The sequence below is a fragment of the Dermochelys coriacea genome, chromosome 5 (genome assembly GCF_009764565.3).
Source record: "Dermochelys coriacea isolate rDerCor1 chromosome 5, rDerCor1.pri.v4, whole genome shotgun sequence".
Lineage (NCBI taxonomy): Eukaryota > Metazoa > Chordata > Testudines > Dermochelyidae > Dermochelys > Dermochelys coriacea.
This window is the reverse complement of record NC_050072.1, coordinates 137,444,620-137,468,390: the sequence shown is the minus strand read 5'-3', so window position 1 is coordinate 137,468,390 and position 23,771 is coordinate 137,444,620. Positions and strand designations below refer to the sequence as shown.

Here is a 23,771-nt window from a genome sequence, read left to right as displayed (position 1 = left end):
TGCCTCTCCCCAAATTCCCAGCTCCACCATGTTGAGGTTCCCTTCCCCACAACCATCTGCTTCCTTCCCATGGGGAACAGAGGCAAGAAATGCTTTTGAAAAAAACTTTTGTAAGGTAAAATCTAAAACAAGCCAAGCAAACTCCTCCCTTGCTTTGTGCTGGGCACCCAGCTGTGGGCTTGTGTGTGTTGGGATGTGGTGGGGTTGTTCTGAGCACACTCCCTTCAGGGAAGGGTTAGAGTTGGCCAAAGGGGCATGTTGAATCTTTAGCAGAGAATTCCTTTCTCCATTATGTTCGCTAAGCATTGCTGTTAAATGTCACCCGACCAATGCAGCATCTGAAACAATCTGACTATAAATCCCTTGTCCTCTCACACCCTCTGCTCTTGTGAGCTCATCACATGACATGGTGTTTTATTACCATCACATCTTGTAGATTAGACTGGACCTAAGTTTCTGAGGTAAAAAAATGAAGCATAACTCCTTCCCTTCCCTCTTTTGACTTAGGAAAAATAAATCCTGTCCCCTCCCCCAGCCCCAACCCAGCCCCACCGGAGCTGCTGTGGTCAGGAGAGAGGTGCCTCTCATCTGGCCCTGAGCTGTTGTGGTGAGAGAAGGCTTGGGGGGAGTCTTCCCTCCCTGGGCAAACTGCACCCTAAACCCCTCATCCCCAGCCCCACCCCAGAGCCCACACCCCAACCCTCTGCCCTACCTGAGCCCCCTCCCACACTCCGAACCCTTCAGCCTCACCCCTGCCACACACCGTCCTTGTGCAGAATGAATTTTGGAATCTACACCAATAGACAGGTGAGGTATCACACCTCACCTCCATATTGGTGCACATAACAAAATTCATTCTGCACATGGACATAAAAAAATTAGAGGAAACACTGCTCCTGACTTTCAACCTATCTGTCACATCTTGAATTTCATACATTGACCAATCAGAATAAAGTGCTCTCAGGTGACCTACAGACCAACAGTTGTTCATAGGAATTATTCAGCAAGTATTTTGGAAGACCTAGAACATGAGAGGAAATCATGAACTGCTCAGAGACAATTAATGGAGAGAAGCAGCAAGATTAATCCCATACATTGGATTGGTTGTGATTTATTTGCCTGATTTGAAAGGAGACCAAAAGGATTTGAGTCTCTTCGCTGTCGATAGCCCCCTGCTCGGCCAATCAGCATTGAGATGCTGAGGGATGGGAGGCTGAGATGTCTCATCAGATGTCCCAAAGGACGGCCCAGGTCACCATCAGAAGGGATCACTCTCAGTTCCGGACCCACGTCTTTGTGAGGACCTCCCGCAATGAGAGCAACCGTCCCACCTTGCCCACACTCCACACCCATCCCTCCTTGGTAGAGGGAGGGAAGCTGGGAAAAGGGAAAAAAGAAGCAAGAGAAGAGGAGAAAGGAGGGAGGAAAGAGGAAAAGGGAAACCAAAAAGGATAAACTCTAAGGTCCCCAGTGATTCCAAGTGTCAAAGTCCTAGGTAGGAAATCAAATTCTGCCACCTTAAGCCAGTGTTTTCTGTGCCAAGAATTCTGCTTGCACCAGGTGGATCACACCAAACAGGTTCCAAATCTCTCTAAGCCTCTTACCTTGTCAAAGAGAAGTTTGTTTTCTGGCACAATCAGTGGTAGGAAAGGAGAAAACTCCACAGAGGCTCCTCCTCATGCTCACAGCTATGAATCCTAATTCTCTCCCTGTCCTTGAGAAGAGACCTTGAGAAGGAGACGTGCGGCAGCAAAGCCGTGGGGGTCTCAGAGACTGCCCTGACCCTGCACCTCTGCCCTGCCCAGCTGATGTCGGGGTCTCTCTGTGAGGTCACCCCCTCCCCACCACCTTTGCCCAATGGGCTGAGGTCCTGCAAAAGGCCTTTGTGATGTCACTGCCCCACACACCCCTCCCCTCCAAGCTGATGTCCTGCCCCCGCCCAGCCTCTTTGGAGGTTGGAATTGTTTCCCCTGGATCTGGGGTTGCCAACTTTCTGACCCAACAAAACTGAACCCCCTTGCCCCGCCATTTCGCTGAGGTCCCGGCCCGCTCACGCCATCTCCCTCTCCCTCTGTCGCTCACTCTTTCCCATGCTCATTTTCACCGGGATGAGGAGGGCCAGAGAGGGTCCCTTTTCAATTGCTTGTTGTCGGGACAGACCTGGGAAGGAGGCCTGCCTGCCAAACGCCTTTAGGAGGAGGCATCCTTCCCTGTCAGAAAATCATCTCCCTCCTTTAGTTCAGTGACAGCCCGAATTGTTCCTTATCCAAGCAGAGCCGGGAGATTGAAAGCAGCAACATCAAACCCCTGTGTAGCTAGCAGGAATGAACACAAATACACCCTTGTATCTGAACAGACGGTTACTTTTACCCTTGGTAAACTACAAGCCTAAAGGGGAAGGCGGTGGCACCAGATCTAAGGAATAAACAGAACACAATCATAATCATTATGCCCATCATGACTGCAACATCTTTTTATACACGTCTCATTATCATTAGTGCATTCTTTTCTCTGGAGTCCAGACCTTGACTATACCTTGACCAAGAAATTTGGATCTTGATGAAAATAATCGACTGCCCCTGGTTAATGCAATGGAGTTGACACCCACTGGGGTGTCCCTACATAGGTTCAAGTACTAACAACAATGGCAGCCTTTTAACCATAGTTTTTAATCAGGGCACTACATTGATACAAACCCCGGTTAAATCATTTCTCAGCATGAGGCCTTCACCCACATGCCTTCGTGCATTGTGCTACCATGGGGATGTTTCATTTCCCTCCTCAATTTCACACAGAGACACAGTTTCCTTTGCACGGATGATCCATGAACAGCAAAACCTTCCTGTGTCTCTTATCTGAGCCAGGGCATTCAATTCCATTGACACTTTCTCTCCTGCAATATTTCAGAGTAGCAGCCGTGTTAGTCTGTATTCGCAAAAAGAAAAGGAGTACGTGTGGCACCTTAGAGACTAACAAATTTATTAGAGCATAAGCTTTCGTGAGCTACAGCTCACTTCATCGGATGCATTTGGTGGAAAAAACAGAGGAGAGATTTATATACACACACACACAGAGAAAATGAAACAATGGGTTTATCATACACACTGTAAGGAGAGTGATCACTTAAGATAAGCCATCACCAGCAGCAGAGGGGGGGAAAAGGAGGAAAACCTTTCATGGGGAAATAGTTTTACTTTGTGTAATGACTCATCCATTCCCAGTCTCTATTCAAGCCTAAGTTAATTGTATCCAGTTTGCAAATTAATTCCAATTCAGCAGTCTCTCGTTGGAGTCTGTTTTTGAAGCTTTTTTGTTGAAGGATAGCCACTCTTAGGTCTGTGATCGAGTGACTAGAGAGATTGAAGTGTTCTCCAACTGGTTTTTGAATGTTATAATTCTTGACGTCTGATTTGTGTCCATTCATTCTTTTACGTAGAGACTGTCCAGTTTGGCCAATGTACATGGCAGAGGGGCATTGCTGGCACATGATGGCATATATCACATTGGTAGATGCGCAGGTGAACGAGCCTCTGATAGTGTGGCTGATGTGATTAGGCCCTATGATGGTGTCCCCTGAATAGATATGTGGACAGAGTTGGCAACGGGCTTTGTTGCAAGGATAGGTTCCTGGGTTAGTGGTTCTGTTGTGTGGTGTGTGGTTGCTGGTGAGTATTTGCTTCAGATTGGGGGGCTGTCTGTAAGCAAGGACTGGTCTGTCTCCCAAGATCTGAGAGAGCGATGGCTCGTCCTTCAGGATAGTTTGTAGATCCTTGATGATGCGTTGGAGAGGTTTTAGTTGGGGGCTGAAGGTGATGGCTAGTGGCGTTCTGTTGTTTTCTTTGTTGGGCCTGTCCTGTAGTAGATGACTTCTGGGTACTCTTCTGGCTCTGTCAATCTGTTTCTTCACTTCAGCAGGTGGGTATTGTAGTTGTAGGAATGCATGATAGAGATCTTGTAGGTGTTTGTCTCTGTCTGAGGGGTTGGAGCAAATGCGGTTATATCGTAGCGCTTGGCTGTAGACAATGGATCGAGTGGTATGATCTGGATGAAAGCTAGAGGCATGTAGGTAGGAATAGCGGTCAGTAGGTTTCCGATATAGGGTGGTGTTTATGTGACCATCACTTATTAGCACCGTAGTGTCCAGGAAGTGGATCTCTTGTGTGGACTGGTCCAGGCTGAGGTTGATGGTGGGATGGAAATTGTTGAAATCATGGTGGAATTCCTCAAGAGCTTCTTTTCCATGGGTCCAGATGATGAAGATGTCATCAATGTAGCGCAAGTAGAGTAGGGGCATTAGGGGACGAGAGCTGAGGAAGCGTTGTTCTAAGTCAGCCATAAAAATGTTGGCATACTGTGGGGCCATGCGGGTACCCATCGCAGTGCCGCTGATTTGAAGGTATACATTGTCACCAAATGTGAAATAGTTATGGGTCAGGACAAAGTCACAAAGTTCTGCCACCAGGTTAGCCGTGACAGTATCGGGGATACTGTTTATGACGGCTTGTAGTCCATCTTTGTGTGGAATGTTGGTGTAGAGGCTTCTACATCCATAGTGGCCAGGATGGTGTTTTTAGGAAGATCACCAATGGACTGTAGTTTCCTCAGGAAATCGGTGGTGTCTCGAAGATAGCTGGGAGTGCTGGTAACAAAGGGCCTGAGGAGGGAGTCTACATAGCCAGACAATCCTGCTGTCAGGGTGCCAATGCCTGAGATGATGGGGCGTCCAGGATTTCCAGGTTTATGGATCTTGGGTAGCAGATAGAATACCCCAGGTTGGGGCTCCAGGGGTGTGTCTGTGCGGATTTGTTCTTGTGCTTTTTCAGGGAGTTTCTTGAGCAAATGCTGTAGTTTCTTTTGGTAACTCTCAGTGGGATCAGAGGATAATGGCTTGCAGAAAGTGGTGTTGGAGAGCTGCCTAGTAGCCTCTTGTTCATATTCGGACCTATTCATGATGACGACAGCACCTCCTTTGTCAGCCTTTTTGATTATGATGTCAGAGTTGTTTGTGAGGCTGTGGATGGCATTGTGTGTGGATGGCCCCACAGTATGCCAACATTTTTATGGCTGACTTAGAACAACGCTTCCTCAGCTCTCGTCCCCTAATGCCCCTACTCTACTTGCGCTACATTGATGACATCTTCATCATCTGGACCCATGGAAAAGAGGCTCTTGAGGAATTCCACCATGATTTCAACAATTTCCATCCCACCATCAACCTCAGCCTGGACCAGTCCACACAAGAGATCCACTTCCTGGACACTACGGTGCTAATAAGCGATGGTCACATAAACACCACCCTATATCGGAAACCTACTGACCGCTATTCCTACCTACATGCCTCTAGCTTTCATCCAGATCATACCACTCGATCCATTGTCTGCAGCCAAGCGCTACGATATAACCGCATTTGCTCCAACCCCTCAGACAGAAACAAACACCTACAAGATCTCTATCATGCATTCCTACAACTACAATACCCACCTGCTGAAGTGAAGAAACAGATTGACAGAGCCAGAAGAGTACCCAGAAGTCACCTAATACAGGACAGGCCCAACAAAGAAAACAACAGAACGCCACTAGCCATCACCTTCAGCCCCCAACTAAAACCTCTCCAACGCATCATCAAGCATCTACAACCTATCCTGAAGGACGAGCCATCGCTCTCTCAGATCTTGGGAGACAGACCAGTCCTTGCTTACAGACAGCCCCCCAATCTGAAGCAAATACTCACCAGCAACCACACACCACACAACAGAACCACTAACCCAGGAACCTATCCTTGCAACAAAGCCCGTTGCCAACTCTGTCCACATATCTATTCAGGGGATACCATCATAGGGCCTAATCACATCAGCCACACTATCAGAGGCTCGTTCACCTGCGCATCTACCAATGTGATATATGCCATCATGTGCCAGCAATGCCCCTCTGCCATGTACATTGGCCAAACTGGACAGTCTCTACGTAAAAGAATGAATGGACACAAATCAGACGTCAAGAATTATAACATTCAAAAACCAGTTGGAGAACACTTCAATCTCTCTAGTCACTCGATCACAGACCTAAGAGTGGCTATACTTCAACAAAAAGCTTCAAAAACAGACTCCAACGAGAGACTGCTGAATTGGAATTAATTTGCAAACTGGATACAATTAACTTAGGCTTGAATAGAGACTGGGAATGGATGAGTCATTACACAAAGTAAAACTATTTCCCCATGGTATTTCTCCCTCCCACCCCACCCCCCACTGTTCCTCTGATATTCTTGTTAACTGCTGGAATTAGCCTACCTGCTTGTCACCATGAAAGGTTTTCCTCCTTCCCCCCCCTGCTGTTGGTGATGGCTTATCTTAAGTGATCACTCTCCTTACAGTGTGTATGATAAACCCATTGTTTCATGTTCTCTGTGTGTGTGTATATAAATCTCTCCTCTGTTTTCTCCACCAAATGCATCCGATGAAGTGAGCTGTAGCTCACGAAAGCTTATGCTCTAATAAATTTGTTAGTCTCTAAGGTGCCACAAGTACTCCTTTTCTCCTGCAATAGCAAATGTCAAGTGGGGGACATGGCCACCTTCAGCCATGACACTGAGATTTGGCTCGGCTCTTTCTTTATGCTGCTGTTGTTAGTCCATGAAAGATCAAGGATGGAATGCAAGGCTGAGTTCACTCACCAACCCCCTGAAAAATGTCAGTGCCCCAGAGAAAACCTGATCCCTGCTATTGGAATGATATGCTGGAGATCTGAATGGGAAAGGGACTGTCTGAATTGTCAAGGTGGGGAATGAACAATGATCTACAGTAATGTCATTAACACAAACACACTCTAATCATGCTCCAGACGGAAGGGAAATGGACAGGAATTCCTGCTGTCCAGCAATGGACACACTTACTGCCCCGCACAGCAGTGAGTGTGCTGGGGAGGCTGGTCTGAGCAAACAATTTGAAGTGATAATTCAGTGAGAAGAGAATCATAGTGTAGTGAGGCAAATGTCCATCAGGTACTTGTGGCTGAGTGGTTAAGGGGATGGACTAGAAACCCCTTGGGGCCTTCCCATCTAGGTTTGAATCCTGGCACCTATGGAAACATTGAACTGTTGTCATTGCTGTAGTCTTAGTAACTGAGCATCCATGGTGCCAACTGGAGATAGATCTGGTCTCACTCTTAGGTTTGCTACACTTAAAAAGCTCCTATAGCACTTTGGAGTAGAGAGTTGCTACAGTGACTGGTGGGGATTTCCCATTGCTCTAGCTACACTGACAGAATACAGAGACTGAATTCCCACCCTGCCTCCATAGGAGCTTTCTGCAGTTGAATTGTTCTGCAGACAGCTTCCCATTAGAAATGTTGTTGTGGGAAATTCCCAGACCAGGACGTTTACGAACGAGAGAATTTGAAGAGCAAACCTGGCTCCTCCTACCAGGAGGGATTTGAGTATTTTGTCCCTGTCACTTAATCTTTTTCAGTAGTACAGACCTCCCATGTCAAGCCAGGAAATGAACTTGGGGAAACATTACAGGACTCAGAGACCTTAGAAACAGTGAAATGACAGCAAGGACATCACTCAAGTTGGCCTAGTAATTAAAGCAAAGGTCTGCTAATCTGTTGCCATTCATGTTGCCCCTTTATTCTTCTGCTGTCTCTCTCTGACCACTGTCGCCCTCTGTCGGTTCAGTGAGAGTGCCACACTCATTGCTTCCTACACACAAGGACTCATAAACATACCTTGCAAGGAAAACCTCACCAAGGAATCAGATGCATCTGTTGGTTCCCTGCACCCCTGCTGTACAGAATCAAATCACAAGGAAAGCTTGTCGGGCCCAGAGCTGGCAGGGAGTCCGGTGCTAGAGTATTGAAATTACAGTGACGGCACTCAGAGGAAAGATGCTGATAGAGTGCAAGTTAAAAATTGGTCGGTCAGGTTTCCAGTCCCCTCACAGGTCATTCCATCACTCTAGGAAAGGGGTACATCTCAATTCTCAGCTGGTGCAGTCTAGCTGCATAGTTCTTGTTTACACTCAATCAGGATTGAGGCCTGTTTCGCACCTTGTGTAAACTACTCTCTGAAATAGCAAATGCAGTAGGGCATATTATCGCTCCTGCCCCAACACAGAGAGACAAAGAGAGAAATGTTCTATATTTGAGGGTGGGACTACCTGCACTTGGCCAAAGATGAGCACCTCCCTTTGACCTTTGTCACTCATTAAGGTTTTCTTTCATCAGGGATTCCTAGAGGTGCTGGAGCGCTGCATTTGTCAATGAAGGTCGGTGAGCTCCAATGTGACTTGGCTCTTCTACCAGCAAGTCAAAACACAGGAAGGATTTCCTCATTTGACAGTACTGGGGCTGTCTGAGGGTCTGTCCACACTGCACACTGAGCCTGTATCTATGTGGCCTGGGCTTGCTGACTTGTGTTGCCAAACCAGTTTTTGAGCATCCAGACTGCAGTGGAAACTCAGGCCTCAGGCTGTGTCTATCCGACCACACTAAGTCATCCTAAGTTACACTGCTCCATAACATGAATAACATCACTGAATAACATCGCTGGATTTGACGTAGCTTAGGTCGACTTACTACTGTGTCTACACTGAGCTGGGTTGACAGGAGACGCTCTTCGATCGACTTCCCTTACTCCTGTCGTTCCCGGCGTAGTCCCAAAGTCCACCAGAGAGCGCTCTGCTGTCAATTTAGTGGGTCTTCACTAGACCCCCCACTAAATCGATCCCCAGTGGATCGATGGCAGCAAACAGAGCCTCCCAACCGTGCTGCCGCATCCACACTGTGCTACTTAGACCCGAGTCAGAAATTTAGCTCCTGTGGGGTGTGTCCCCCTCATCAGCTGAAGATGGTCCCTGAGTCTCCAGTGATTTCTGCGATAACTTGTCTTCAGCCTGTTTGTGTCCATACGCTCCCCTCGGGGAGGCTTTGAGTCGTCTAGTTACAAGCGCTGGTTGGTCAGCCCTGTCAGGGAAGGGAAGCTCCAGACAACATTGACAGTCTGGAGATCCCTCAGTGGACATGCAGGTGGTGGGTATAACAGGCAGGGAAGCTAAGCCTCCCTGGCACTGCCAACAATGTCCAGACACCGGATGCCTGGGCCCCAGTACCCCGCCATTGCTCCATCTCTTCCTGTATCTGCTTTGCCTGTTCTCCTAGCTCACACCGCTCACAGCTGCCTGGCTGAGTTCCCCCTCTCCTCCACTGCAACCCCCTTCTGTGGGGTCCCTGCCACTCACCGTGTGCCTCCTCTCCTCCACCCCCTCCCCCACTTCCCCATGGTCACTCCTGGGGCTGGTTTTAGTCAACATCTTCATTAATGATCTGGAGGATGGTGTGCATTGCACCCTCAGCAAGTTGGCAGATGACATTAAGCTGGGGGGAGAGGTAGATACACTGGAGGGTAGGGATAGGGTCTAGAGTGACCTAGACAAATTAGAGGACTGGGCCAAAAGAAATCTGATGAGGTTCAACAAGGACAAGTGCAGAGTCCTGCACTTAGGAGAGAAGAATCCCATGCACTGCCAGAGGCTGGGGACTGACTGGCTAAGCGACAGTTCTGCAGAAAGGGACCTGAGGATTACAGTGGATGAGAAGCTGGATATGAGTCAGCAGTGTGCCCTTGTTGCCAAGAAGGCTAATGGCATATTGGGCTGCTTTAGTAGGAGCATTGCCAGCAGATAGAGGGAAGTGATTATTCCCCTCTATTTGGCATTGGAGAGGCCACATCTGGAGTATTGAGTTCTATTTTGGGCCCCCCACTACAGAAAGGACGTGGACAAATTGGAGAGAGTCCAGCGGAAGGCAACAAAAATGATTAGGGGACTGGGGCACATGATATATGAGGAGAGCCTGAGGAACTCGGCTTGTTTAGTCTGCAGAAGAGAAGAGTTGGGGGTGGAGGGGATTTCATAGCAGCCTTCAACTACCTGAAGGGGGGTTACAAAGAGGATGGAAAGGAGTACCCGTGGCACCTTAGAGACTAACAAATTTATTAGAGCATAAGCTTTCGTGAGCTACAGCTCACTTCATCGGATGCACGAAAGCTTATGCTCTAATAAATTTGTTAGTCTCTAAGGTGCCACGGGTACTCCTTTTCTTTTTGCGAATACAGACTAACACGGCTGCTACTCTGAAAAGAGGATGGAGTTAGGCTGTTCTCAGTGGTGGAAGAAGGCAGAACAAGGAGCAATGGCCTCAAGTTGCAATGGGGAAGATCTGGGTTCACTAGGAGGGTGGTGAAGCACTTGAATGGATTACCTAGGAAGGTGGTGGAATCTCCATCCTTAGAGGTTTTTAGGCCTGGCTTGACGAAGCCCTGGCTGGGATGACTTAGTTGGTGCTGATCCTGCCATGGGCAGGGGGTTGGACTAGATGCCCTCCTGAGGTCTCTCCAATCCTCATCTTCTATGATTCTATCAGTCCTTTGTCCATCCCCTCAGTAGGCACCAACTTCCGCTCTGGCCAGTGGGTGCTCTGCCCCTACCCCACCCCCAAATAGTATTTCAATCCCTTCCTCTAAACCCTCCCCCTCTCTTCCTGCCCCTGCTCCACCCTGCCCTGCTTCAATCCCACCCCTTCCCCCAAACCCCCACCCCCCACCTCTTCCCCATCTCCTCCCCCAAGTATGCCATGTCCCCGCTCCTCCCCGACCCTCCTGGAGCATCCTGAATTCCATGAAACAGCTGTTTTGCGGTGGGCAGGAAGTGCTGGGAGGGAGGGGGAGGTGGTGCTCAGTGGGGCTGCCAGTGGGCGAGACGCACTGCGGGGAGGGCAGAGCTTGGCTGCCAGTGGGTGCTAAGCATCCACTAATTTTTCCTCGTGGGTGCTCCAGGCCCAGAGCACCCATGCAGTCAGCGCCTATGAACCCCCTCCCCCAAATCAAAATTCCTAGAAATTTGGGTGAGTCTCTCAGTGTTGTTCAGACGTCAAGAATTATAACATTCAAAAACCAGTTGGAGAACACTTCAATCTCTCTGGTCACTCGATCACAGACCTAAGAGTGGCTATCCTTCAACAAAAAAGCTTCAAAAACAGACTCCAAGGAGAGACTGCTGAATTGGAATTAATTTGCAAACTGGATACAATTAACTTAGGCTTGAATAGAGACTGGGAATGGATGAGTCATTACACAAAGTAAAACTATTTCCCCATGGTATTTCTCCCTCCCACCCCACCCCCCACTGTTCCTCTGATATTCTTGTTAAGTGCTGGAATTAGCCTACCTGCTTGTCACCATGAAAGGTTTTCCTCCTTCCCCCCCCTGCTGTTGGTGATGGCTTATCTTAAGTGATCACTCTCCTTACAGTGTGTATGATAAACCCATTGTTTCATGTTCTCTGTGTGTGTGTATATAAATCTCTCCTCTGCTTTTCCACCAAATGCATCCGATGAAGTGAGCTGTAGCTCACGAAAGCTTATGCTCTAATAAATTTGTTAGTCTCTAAGGTGCCACAAGTACTCCTTTTCTTTTTGCGAATACAGACTAACACGGCTGCTACTCTGAAACCTGTGATTATGCAAGGCACTGAATTTAGCCGTATAGAGTGGAAATCTGTCAACTTCATGAAAAAACTCGCACAGATACAGACAGACATCATCTTCCTCTCCAAATGCAAACAGATGGACATCAGACCGAAAGGACTGAAGGTAAAAAATCCACTACAATCTACATACCACACAGACTATGCTGACAGCTTGTGCCACACACTCTCAAGGAAACTGCGGAACCACCTGATCAACATCCTCTACAGCAAACAGGGAAAGATTAAGAATGAGCTCTCAAAACTGGATACTCTCATAAAGAACCAACCTTCCACACAAACTTCCTCGTGGCTGGACTTTACAAAAACTAGACAAGCCATTTACAAAACACATTTTGATTCTCTACAAAAGAAAAAGGACACTAAGCTATCTAAACTACTATATGCCACAAGGGGCCACAACAATGGTTCCCGTAACCCACCCAGCAATATTGTTAATCTATCCAACTATACTCTTAGCCCAGCGGAAGAATCTGTCCTATCTCGGGGCCTCTCCTTTTGCCCCTCCACCCCCACGAACATGATACAGTTCTGTGGTGACCTAGAATCCTATTTTCGACGTCTCAGACTCAAGGAATATTTCCAACACACCTCTGACCAACATATTAACCCACAGAGACCTTCCTACCAACACTACAAAAAGAAGGATTCTAGGTGGACTCCTCCTGAAGGTCGAAACAGCAGCCTGGATTTCTACATAGACTGCTTCCGCCGACGTGCACGAGCTGAAATTGTGGAAAAGCAGCATCGCTTACCCCATAACCTCAGCCATGCAGAACACAGTGCCATCCACAGCCTCAGAAACAACTCTGACATCATAATCAAAAAGGCTGACAAAGGAGGTGCTGTCGTCATCATGAATAGGTCAGAGTATGAACAAGAGGCTACTAGGCAGCTCTCCAACACCACTTTCTACAAGCCATTACCCTCTGATCCCACTGAGAGTTACCAAAAGAAACTACAGCATTTGCTCAAGAAACTCCCTGAAAAAGCACAAGAACAAATCCGCACAGACACACCCCTGGAGCCAGGACCTGGGGTATTCTATCTGCTACCCAAGATCCATAAACCTGGAAATCCTGGATGCCCCATCATCTCAGGCATTGGCACCCTGACAGCAGGATTGTCTGGCTATGTAGACTCCCTCCTCAGGCCCTTCGTTACCAGCACTCCCAGCTATCTTCGAGACACCACCGATTTCCTGAGGAAACTACAGTCCATTGGTGATCTTCCTAAAAACACCATCCTAGCCACTATGGATGTAGAAGCCTCTACACCAACATTCCACACAAAGATGGACTACAAGCCATCAGGAACAGTATCCCCGATACTGTCACGGCTAACCTGGTGGCAGAACTTTGTGACTTTGTCCTGACCCATAACTATTTCACATTTGGTGACAATGTATACCTTCAAATCAGCGGCACTGCGATGGGTACCCGCATGGCCCCACAGTATGCCAACATTTTTATGGCTGACTTAGAACAACGCTTCCTCAGCTCTTGTTCCCTAATGCCCCTACTCTACTTGCGCTACATTGATGACATCTTCATCATCTGGACCCATGGAAAAGAAGCTCTTGAGGAATTCCACCATGATTTCAACAATTTCCATCCCACCATCAACCTCAGCCTGGACCAGTCCACACAAGAGATCCACTTCCTGGACACTACGGTGCTAATAAGCGATGGTCACATAAACACCACCCTATATCGGAAACCTACTGACCGCTATTCCTACCTACATGCCTCTAGCTTTCATCCAGATCATACCACTCGATCCATTGTCTACAGCCAAGCGCTACGATATAACCGCATTTGCTCCAACCCCTCAGACAGAGACAAACACCTACAAGATCTCTATCATGCATTCCTACAACTACAGTACCCACCTGCTGAAGTGAAGAAACAGATTGACAGAGCCAGAAGAGTACCCAGAAGTCACCTACTACAGGACAGGCCCAACAAAGAAAACAACAGAACGCCACTAGCCATCACCTTCAGCCCCCAACTAAAACCCCTCCAACGCATCATCAAGGATCTACAACCTATCCTGAAGGACGAGCCATCGCTCTCTCAGATCTTGGGAGACAGACCAGTCCTTGCTTACAGACAGCCCCCCAATCTGAAGCAAATACTCACCAGCAACCACACACCACACAACAGAACCACTAACCCAGGAACCTATCCTTGCAACAAAGCCCGTTGCCAACTCTGTCCACATATCTATTCAGGGGATACCATCATAGGGCCTAATCACATCAGCCACACTATCAGAGGCTCGTTCACCTGCGCATCTACCAATGTGATATATGCCATCATGTGCCAGCAATGCCCCTCTGCCATGTACATTGGCCAAACTGGACAGTCTCTACGTAAAAGAATGAATGGACACAAATCAGACGTCAAGAATTATAACATTCAAAAACCAGTTGGAGAACACTTCAATCTCTCTGGTCACTCGATCACAGACCTAAGAGTGGCTATACTTCAACAAAAAAGCTTCAAAAACAGACTCCAAGGAGAGACTGCTGAATTGGAATTAATTTGCAAACTGGATACAATTAACTTAGGCTTGAATAGAGACTGGGAATGGATGAGTCATTACACAAAGTAAAACTATTTCCCCATGGTATTTCTCCCTCCCACCCCACCCCCCACTGTTCCTCTGATATTCTTGTTAACTGCTGGAATTAGCCTACCTGCTTGTCACCATGAAAGGTTTTCCTCCTTCCCCCCCCTGCTGTTGGTGATGGCTTATCTTAAGTGATCACTCTCCTTACAGTGTGTATGATAAACCCATTGTTTCATGTTCTCTGTGTGTGTGTATATAAATCTCTCCTCTGTTTTTTCCACCAAATGCATCCGATGAAGTGAGCTGTAGCTCACGAAAGCTTATGCTCTAATAAATTTGTTAGTCTCTAAGGTGCCACAAGTACTCCTTTTCTTTTTGCGAATACAGACTAACACGGCTGCTACTTTGAAACCAGTGTTGTTCATGTTACTAACTTTTCTGGGTGCGTGTCTCTCTGGGTGGAGGTCTGTGTGTGTTTATGCACAAGCTGATTGTGATGTCATGGAAGCCAATAGCAAAGAGTGTTTGGTGTCAGCATTCTTGCCCTGCCTTCAGTCTGCCAACTGGCTTGGTTGACAACGGCTGATGAACCAAGGAGCTGCTGAGAGACGTGGACGATCCGTCTGTCAACAACTTCTTGAATCAGCTATTTCCATAGGTGTTCGAGGAAAAAAAGGATGAGTTTTTACAGAAGGTAATTCCCAGATTCTTTCCCTGCTCATTAGATCGCACATGACAGATTGGTGCCTCCTTCTCCTCGGGACGGGTGGGGACTTGTGTTGCAACAGTCAGGTCTCAACGTTCTGTTTTGATTTGAATGTGGGCATCTCTCAGTTCTCCTTCTGCTTCAGCCTTTCAGGTTCTTTGGAGGCAGATTTAGATGATTTTATCTTTCAGCAGACTAGTAGGGGTGAATTTCCATGGATATAACTGAAAGGGAAGATAACAAAACTCGTGTAGAATTTTGATTGATATCTCCATAAATAGTATTTCCCTTGGAGTTGTCCCAATGCACTCTTTGCCTTCAAGTTGTCAATATAAACCGTTTGTCTCATGTAATGACAGCTGAAGGTATGTGTATTGAGACAATATCAATCTCAGAATTTACATGATTGAAATACACATAAATGAGCTCAAATAATGCAGAAGAAATGAATCTTAAGATATTGAAAGTGATACAGCTCCACTCCCATCCCCTGGCTGTCATCTTGGTAGTTCTCTCAGAAATAATCTCATGGTGACAGATCTCAAAACTCTCTAAAAATTCTACTATACCCCCTTGGGCTATAGAAAATAGATGTGTCAATTCCCCCCTGCAATTCCTTTCCAGGAAAGGGGTTTAAATAAACTGTCGCTTACATTTGTCATTGGTCTCGGTGTGATTTCTTTGTCATTGTTTTGGTGGCCTAACTTCTGACTGGATGTTCTAAATAATATGGGAAATTCTTCATTTAAAGTTTACTGATTATTTTCCCCATGCTAATACATTCCAGATTTTCAAATAGTTGAGAATAAGTCAACATATCTGCAGCTGCTAATTCATCCTTCCAGACCCTCAAACCTTCTAGATGACAATCTTTTCTTCCTTTTCCTGGGTTCTCTGGGAACAGGGGTTTATTGGTTTTCAGCTTGGCCCTATCTCTTCCCAGAGTCCCAACATTCTGTGCACAAAGGAGTGGGGTTAACAATGAAGCATTTTTGCAGCTAGGCCCAGGCAATGACCAAAGAACATAGAAATTGACCTTTGCTGTTTCCATGTCTGTCCATTGGCAGAGGAGGCGTGAGATCCATGGGGTGAGAGTCAGGCTAGGAAATGTAGCCAGCCACTGTGCTAGGATGGGAGAAATTACAGATATGGTGGATGGAGGTTTCCTGTTAGAGAACAAAAGGGGAGACTCTATGATGTGCTCTGTCCAAGAAAGGTTATAAGAAAGGGGGAACAGGGATCCTGATAACTCTCCACAAGGAAACCGCAGACAAAGCATCTCCTCTTGGACAGGAGCAGCAACCTTCACACTAGCAGTTAAAGCCAACTTTAGGTTCATAAAGTCATAGTTTCAAAGGCCCTAAGGCCAGCCCTGATCATCTAGTCTGAGCTCCTGCATAACACACACCCTAGAATTTCCCCAGAAGAATTCCTCTTTCACCATGGTCCCATGTGTCTTCACCTTCAGCCGGGTCTAATCATGGGTATAGAGCTCTGCGGTAGAGTGTTTGACTGCAGATCAAGTGGTCCTTGGTTCAGATCCTAGTACTCCCTCTGAAGTCTTTCTTAATAAGCAGCAGGTTTCAAACAAACCAAAGGGAGTATTTTTTCACACAATGCATAGTTTACCTGTGGAACTCTTTGCCGGAGGATGTTGTGAAGGCCAAGACTATAACAGAGTTCAAAAATGAGCTAGATAAATTCATGCAGAAGAGGTCCATGAATGGCTATTAGCCAGAATGGGTAGAGATTGTGTCCCTAGCCTCTTTTTGCCAGGTGCCAGGAGTGAGCAACAGGAATGGATCACTTGATGATTCCCTGTTCATTCCTTCTGGGGCACTCAGCACTGGCTACTGTCAGAAGACAGGATACTGGGTTAAATAGACCTTTGGTTTGACCCAATATGGGCGGTCTTGTGTTGTTTATGTTCTTGGTTGTATGAACCAGTCCTGGCTATTTGAGGAAGAGATGGCTTCAAAAGACCACTCTCTTGGATCTGAGACTCCTGGGCAAACTAATTCCCTTCCTTTAGAGAATGACAGAAAAACCCATTTCCCCCTTCTTTCTATTCCAGGCTTCGTTCTTTTTTCCAAAGACTCGCCTCTAGGGAGCACAGAGAGATCCATGTGCACAAAGTGCTCGTCCAACCTGCAGCCATTGAGGTATGCTCTGGCCTCAGACAGCAAGAACAGGCCTTGCCAGAGAAGCCCCAGAGAAGAAAATGTTCATGGACCATCCTGTCAGGCATGAAAAGACTCTGTGTCTGTTGCCAATCAGACAACTCAATGGCAGAGAGCAATGAGGAGAGAACAGCTTCCTCTCCAAGAAGGTGGATGCACTTGTCCCTGAAGAAGAAAGCAGCTGAGACCCAGGTGGAGGCAGAGGAGGTGAAGCTGCAGGAGACTACAGACAAAGTCGAAGTGGATCTTACAGGTGAAGATTCAATCCACATGGTTCACGAGGAGCATGTGAGGAATACTCACACCAGTTACTCTACAAGCCTTCAACATCAGGGCCGTCTCCTGGGACAGTGATGGGTACCTAAGACTCTGGAATCCATTTAGTGCTCAATCCTCTTCGAGAGGGTGGCAGAGGTCCATCGCTGAGGTGGGGAGAGCTGACAATGTCAGGTCACCCCCCTCTGGGGATCTGGCACGGTGGGTGGGGAGTACTAACATTGCTCCAGGCTGTAAGGAGAACAGAGAGGCTGGACGTTGTAGGAAATCATTTCTTTTCTCCTGGATTGGGTCCATTTCATCAGTAAAATGCTCCAGAAGTCTCATCAGGTCACAGCTGGGAACCATACCAGAGCTCAGTCATTCCTTCTTGAGGGGTTCAATGCAAAAGGAGGCCTGGTGCCCATCACTGACAGAAAAGGGGTGTAAGGGGAGAGGAAGAGTAGACTACACCATTGTAAAGAAACTGCCCCTAGGTAAGAGGAAGCCTCGTGTGGTAAAAGCCCCCAGCTAAGAGTCATGAGAGCGGAGTTCTCTTCTTAGCTCTGCCAAGAACCTTCAGTCTGACCCTGGGCAATTTGCTTCAGGGCTCGGTGGCCAACTTCCATCCTCTGTAAACCAGGGAGAAGACATGGAAAAGCAAAATGTTAAGAATGTTTCTTTCTGCTCCAGGGACAAAGAAGGAGCCATCTCAGTCAAAGGGGAAGTGGGAAAAAGGGAGCCCAGAAGAGCAGGAAGAAGAGCGCACTTCCAGCCCCTCATTAACAAGCAGATCCCATACGACGATGATAATGATGCTGTGTGACTGTGCTAATGGAAAGCATCCCCTGCTGTGTGTATGAATATCTCCTGGAGCTGGTATCTCTTCCAGATCTACCTGTCCCTTGCTCAGGGGGCTGAAAAGAAACACTCGTCAAGCGTGATCAACTCCAGCCAGTCTTTACGAGTTTCTCTGGGTTGCTTGAACGAGGCCCAGTTTGACAAAAGGGTTTAGGCACCTAAAGAAGTCCAGAGGTGCTTTGTGGGATTGGCAGAAGTGCCTGACTCAGGAGCCTGATTCTGATGCACTGTCCATGGCACACAGGCACTGCTGAAAATCATATGAGGCCCAACCCTGCACTTGTAGGGGTAACCCACATATCTCCTGGCTGTGGTGTTCTGTCCCATCTCGTGGCACCAGGACCAGTTTGAGAAAGAGAGAAAAGGAGTCTGCTCTATAGCCTTAGCTAACAGCCTCTTGGCTTTTAGCTCATGTAGTAGAGGCTCCTGAACTAAGCTCCAGAGGTCCCAGGTTCGATCCTGCCTGCCAACATCTGGGCTCTGTCTGAGTTACAAAGGCATCTAGACACCTTTGTAACACTTGCTGTTAGTGACAGAGCACCCTGCGGCGCATACAAAAGTCTGCAATTCTGGGAGCTTCTGACACGCCGGGGGGCTAGAGTATGTGTGTGAGGGTGCCACGCCGGTGTGCTCTACTGCGTCCTCAGCTGCTGGCATCCAGGAGAGACGGTGCTAATCCAGCGCCATGCAGGCCAGCTGCAGTAATACTCAGGGGGTGCCCTGAGACACCAGGGCAAAGGCCTCCAGCACCCCATCCTGGGTTTAGGTGACCCTGGAACCAGCCCCCTTGGAGTAACATTGTGCCCAGTGAGTTCTGACCCACAGGGTCTGGCCCCAGAGGCCAATGGTTTGGGATTCTCCTCAGCCAGGCAAACTTGCTCCTTCAGTCTACGTTACTTTCTGTCCTGCCGGCAATTCCTGCCTGTTTTGTGGCAGTGCCACACGCTGTGGGATGGGAAAGGAAGAGGGCGTTTCCATTTGGGCCCTATTCTCACTCCTTTCCTCGCAGACACTGTGGGCTGCCAGAGTTGCTGAGCCAAACTCCTCAGGTGCTCGGGGCGGGATGGGACATGGGGCAGGTTCTCCAGTGACCCCTCGGATACACTCAAGGAGCAACTCGAAGGGGCTTTGCAGGACATTGAGGTGTCCTGGGAGGAGGGGCTGGTGAGGATGGAAATGGGGTGGCCTTTGGGGTCCCAGCATTGCCCAAGAGGCTCCCGTCTCTTCTCAGGAGAGGGGCCCAGAGAGCGATGAAAGGCCGAGGAAACCTTGGCAGCACCTGTGGAGGCTTGTTAAGAAAAGGGCTCAGCCGGAGTCTCCAGGCTCCTGTGGCGCTGCCAGACTCCCCCGGGGACAGACAGTTCCAGGGCAGCTGCCCTAGGGAAATCCTCAGTCCCAAGAGGCTTTGTCCCTGTTCATTGCAGACCCGCGGGGAGCAGCCTTCCACAGCACCGCTCCACGCCCTGCTGATGACAGCCATGCAGGGTCTGACAACACCCACCCTGGAGAGACTTAGAGCTGCAGAGGAAGAGCTGAGGGCCATCGTATCTCTCTATGGAGACAAGATGGAGAGAGTAAGAGATGCCCGCAGTGCGGCAGGGGGATGCTGCACAGAGAGGGGGATGGGAGAAGGAAACCATTTCTGGGACACTGGCATGGTATTTGAAGGTTGGCTCAGCCCCTTTCCATTCATTGCTTGGCCGCGGGTATCCACAGCATCAGGTTTTTAAAGTGTTCTCTGCCTGCTGGAGCTCTGACACTTCCCTGAGGACTGCCAGCCGCACTGAAGGTGTGTGACAGCCCCAGCCCTGGCAAGGCAGCACCTACATAGTCTGCCGATGGGCCTCCACATTAGGCTCCAGGAGCAGGCATGGTTTCCTCAGACATGCCGCAAGGCCTTGTTTTTCCAGATGAAGGATCAGGAAGAATTTGGATTGGCACTTTTCTCTCTCTCTCTCTCCCAAGCTTTGATCCTGTTGCCCATCCCCACTGGATCTGAGTGCCTCCCCCGTGAATTAGATTGGCCTAGGGAGGTTTCTGGAAGACTTCATTTCTACATCCCCTGGGTAGGAGGCTCTCAGCGTCATTTACTCCACCTGATTAATGACGCTCCACCGACCTCCTGGGCAATAGGAATTCTACCCATTTGACACCTGGGGAATCTGAAGCCCAGAGAGCTCCTTGAATTGCCCAAGCCTGCGCAGCTTCTCAAGAAAGGAATCAGGGTTCACATTCCCTACAGTCCTTTCAACATTGCCTTTAATCGCTCGGCCTGGAAATAGGTGACATTCAAGCCCTTCTCCAAAGACCGCCTGCATGTGGCGCATAAGTGCAGACTTATTCCCTTCCTGGGCTTTGGCTTTCCTGGAAACTGTGAGACTAATCAATGAACAGAATCCTCAGCCTGAACTTCGTCCCCATCCTGCCTGTTCCTAGGGTTTCCTGCAGGTCATCCCTGTCTCTGGCCGAGTTCCTTGTTTCTAACAGGTCCCAGCGGGAAGTTAACAAATGGCCCCTCAATCAGCAGATTGATTTGTGCAGGGCTCTAACTCCTGCTAGCAGAACAGGTCAACAGAATCCAGCCACCCGCATTGTAGCTCCTGCTCCTTGTTCGACAGAGGAAAGAGCAATGATCAATTCCTCATGGAAGAGCCCTAGGGGGTGGCTTGTCCCTTTAGGGTCTGTCTACCTGTGTTGCAAACTCTGCAGCAGGAGCCTTAAAGCCTGGCCCTATGGACTTGGGCTCCTAGGGCTGGCAGTGTGGGGCCAAAACAGCAATGCAGACTCTTCTGGGCTTGGGCTGGAATTTGATCTCTGAAGCCTGGGGAGGAGGGGGACTTCAGAGCCTGGGCTCCAGCCCAAGTCACCATGTCTACACTGCTCTTCTTAGTGCCATAGCATGAACCCAAGGTTAGAGAGCCGGCTTCAAGATTTGTTACGGCAGATTTTAAAATCCCACAGTATAGAGGTTCTCCTTTGGGTTGGGGCCTGGAGCTGGCTATCCCCACCCAACTAGTCCTGCCTGCCATCTCTGGGATGGGCTCTGGGATACATCAGTAGAACCAGCTGGTTCTGGAGCAATGCTTCTCAACCTGTGGCCCAGTCAGCACAGTGCTGCGCCCCTTGGGACATCCTCAGGGCCAAACAGGTAGGATTGGATGTGCCCCACAATGGAAACTAGGTTGAGAACCACTGGTCTGGATGAACTGATTGTGCAAGAAAGAGCTAAAAGGAAGTTGCAGAGATGGAGGAATGGCTCCTGGAGAGAAGCCCTTGAGAGCAGGGCTGAGAGCCATTTGCTATGGCAGGAAAGGCCCTGGGACATCAGGGGAGTTTGGGCTGTGCCCACTCTAAGGTTTTGTGTGTGTTTTTGAGCTTGAAGGTGCTAACCCAGACCTCAGGAAGACTGGGGTTCCTGGACTTGTCAATGCCTCTTTCTTGAGATTCGGGAGGAGCCAAAATGGGCAACCGAGGTCAGAGGCGGCTTGCAGGGCTGCCAGGAGGGCTTCCCTGGGAGGAGGCCACTCATTGATAAATCCATCCCTCAACTTTCTGGCATTCTTCCAGGTTGGAGACGTCGTGGGAGGCATCTTAATCTGGCTAGACAACAGCTGTGATCCCAGAGCCAGAAAAGCAGCGCTCAGGGCCATGGGCTTGTTGGCTCACTCCCACCCCCAGGACGTGGTTCTAACCTGTGTGGCTCACACTCTCTCATTGCACAGGTAGGGAGCTGCTCTGCTATCCCCTCAGTCCAGTCATTCTCTTCCTGCTCCTACTGACAGGCCACAGGCTGGGAAGGGTCCATGGGGCTCACACAGTTGGAGGGAGTTCCCTGCTGTGCAGAGAGCTGTCCATGCTTCCTCAGAGGAGATGGCCAGGCCCAGCCCCTGAGGAGCCAACCCCTCCTCCTGCCCTCCACGGGATGGAGACCTGCCACTTTTCTGGAGAATTCCAGCATTGTCCTGATTTCTATGGGTCACCCCACTTCCTCTCAGATCCAGGACAGGGCCAAAACATGACTTTGGGGCTCACCCAATATACCTGACTCATGAGGTCTGGCTGCTCCTTACTGCAGGAGAGAAGGCAGAGATGGAAAAGGCCCATGAGGTCCATCTGTCTATCCCCTGGAGACCAGTGCAGGATTGTTACCTGTTGTCAGATCCCCAGTTATTCCATGGCTGAGGAATTGGTGACAAAATGCACTCATCCTTATGGAACTGTGCGGCAGAGGTAAATCTCTTAATACAGAAATTTCCAGCCCTTATTGATGCAAAAAAAATAAAATAAAATAAAATAAAAAAATCATCCACACATGACCAAAGCATAAATGCAGTGCAGTGAGCAGACAGCCAGCATTAATAGCTCTGAGAGGTGTGAGTGCCTCTTTTCATCTCAATAGATTGTTAACTCTGAGTCTTGCGGGTTATTGCTGATCACTTTGAAGAGTCAGCCAGCTGAGGTGTTTGTAATACAATCCCCATGTGCCTAAGGGCCATAAAACCCAACTGGACCCTAGCCAGAGGTCAAAAGTCCATCTTTCCTCGGCATCTTCTGCAATGCAATTGTGCACTGACCATAGACAAATTTGTGTCACATTGGAGAGCAAATTGAAGAGCAGCATGAAAGAAATTGAACTTCTTACCCAATTCAGTTCCCAGAGGAATACAGTGTTGGTTTTAATATTTATTTGAGTGTTTGATTTGTAAACCTTTCAGGTCTGAATTTCTTGGAACAGCCACAATGCTTTCCAGGGTCTATGCTCAGAAGCTATAGAAACTCAGTAACGTTGGCACAAAATTTCAGTCAAGCTTCCTGAAGATCTTGCTTCCAGGCCATTTGCTCTTGATTTGTCCAACCTAGTTCTCAATGTCCCTAGGGCTTGACCACCACGTCCAACCTTCCTCATCAAACCTGGAAATCAAATGACTGGAAGTCTTTTGGATCCATCTGCAGTCTTCCCCTGCCGATGCCTGCGGGGAGCAGCAGGACTTAGATCCGCAAGACTGGAGGAGGGGGATTTCAATCCTACTTCCCTTCCATCTCTGTCACATTGGGCTGTACAATCTCCTCTTCCAAGCTCCTGAATCTTCTCAGATCAGGGCATGTTCTGACTCACTGTCTGACCCTGTCAACCACACTGCAGTAGAATTGAGCTGCTAAGAGAAACTTGACCAAACGCAGGGTCTCAGTTACACCCCCAAATAGCCATAGTAACTCCAATGACATCAGGCAAGGGGCAGTTCTGATGATGGGAAGGAAATTCCATAGTTATGGTGATGCAAGGTGAGCGGCCTTGCGTTGACCTAACTCTGTAGTGTAGACCAGGCCTTAGTTTGTCCTAGCCACTTCCAATCAAACAAAGAGGTGTCAATAAAGTTTCCCACAAGTCAAAGTTACAGATCTTAAGTGGTTTATCTGCTGGTACGCTGGCTCAGTTGTCTTCTGCTCTAGATGGCCCTGTAGTGAGCAGCTGCAGTTTGGGTGTCTCTTGGAAGTGTCCAGGTTTCTGGCTCTGTAAACTGTGGCTAGAAATCTTCCCAGCATGGGATCATGAGAAATCCAGTACTTTTGACTGGGCCAGAAACACTGGGCCTATGAGAATGGATCTCCTCAGGATAGTTCCAGCCCTTCTAGTTACGGCTGGAAAGCCAAAGC

The 23,771-nt window shown here is 48.5% G+C and overlaps 1 protein-coding gene across 1 annotated transcript in view; it reads left to right on the top strand.

Annotated features, from left to right (window-relative positions):
* Positions 1-3,862: 3,862 nt before the first annotated feature.
* Positions 3,863-23,771, top strand: part of LOC122460470 — a 172,629-nt gene continuing 152,720 nt past the window's right edge. Inside the window, exons 1-4 of the mRNA XM_043515477.1 lie at positions 3,863-3,873; positions 4,033-4,034; positions 14,630-14,808; positions 16,895-17,253. Coding sequence (XP_043371412.1) covers positions 14,792-14,808; positions 16,895-17,253 — 376 coding nt within the window. The 5' untranslated portion in view covers positions 3,863-3,873; positions 4,033-4,034; positions 14,630-14,791. The remainder of the gene's footprint in view (positions 3,874-4,032; positions 4,035-14,629; positions 14,809-16,894; positions 17,254-23,771) is intronic.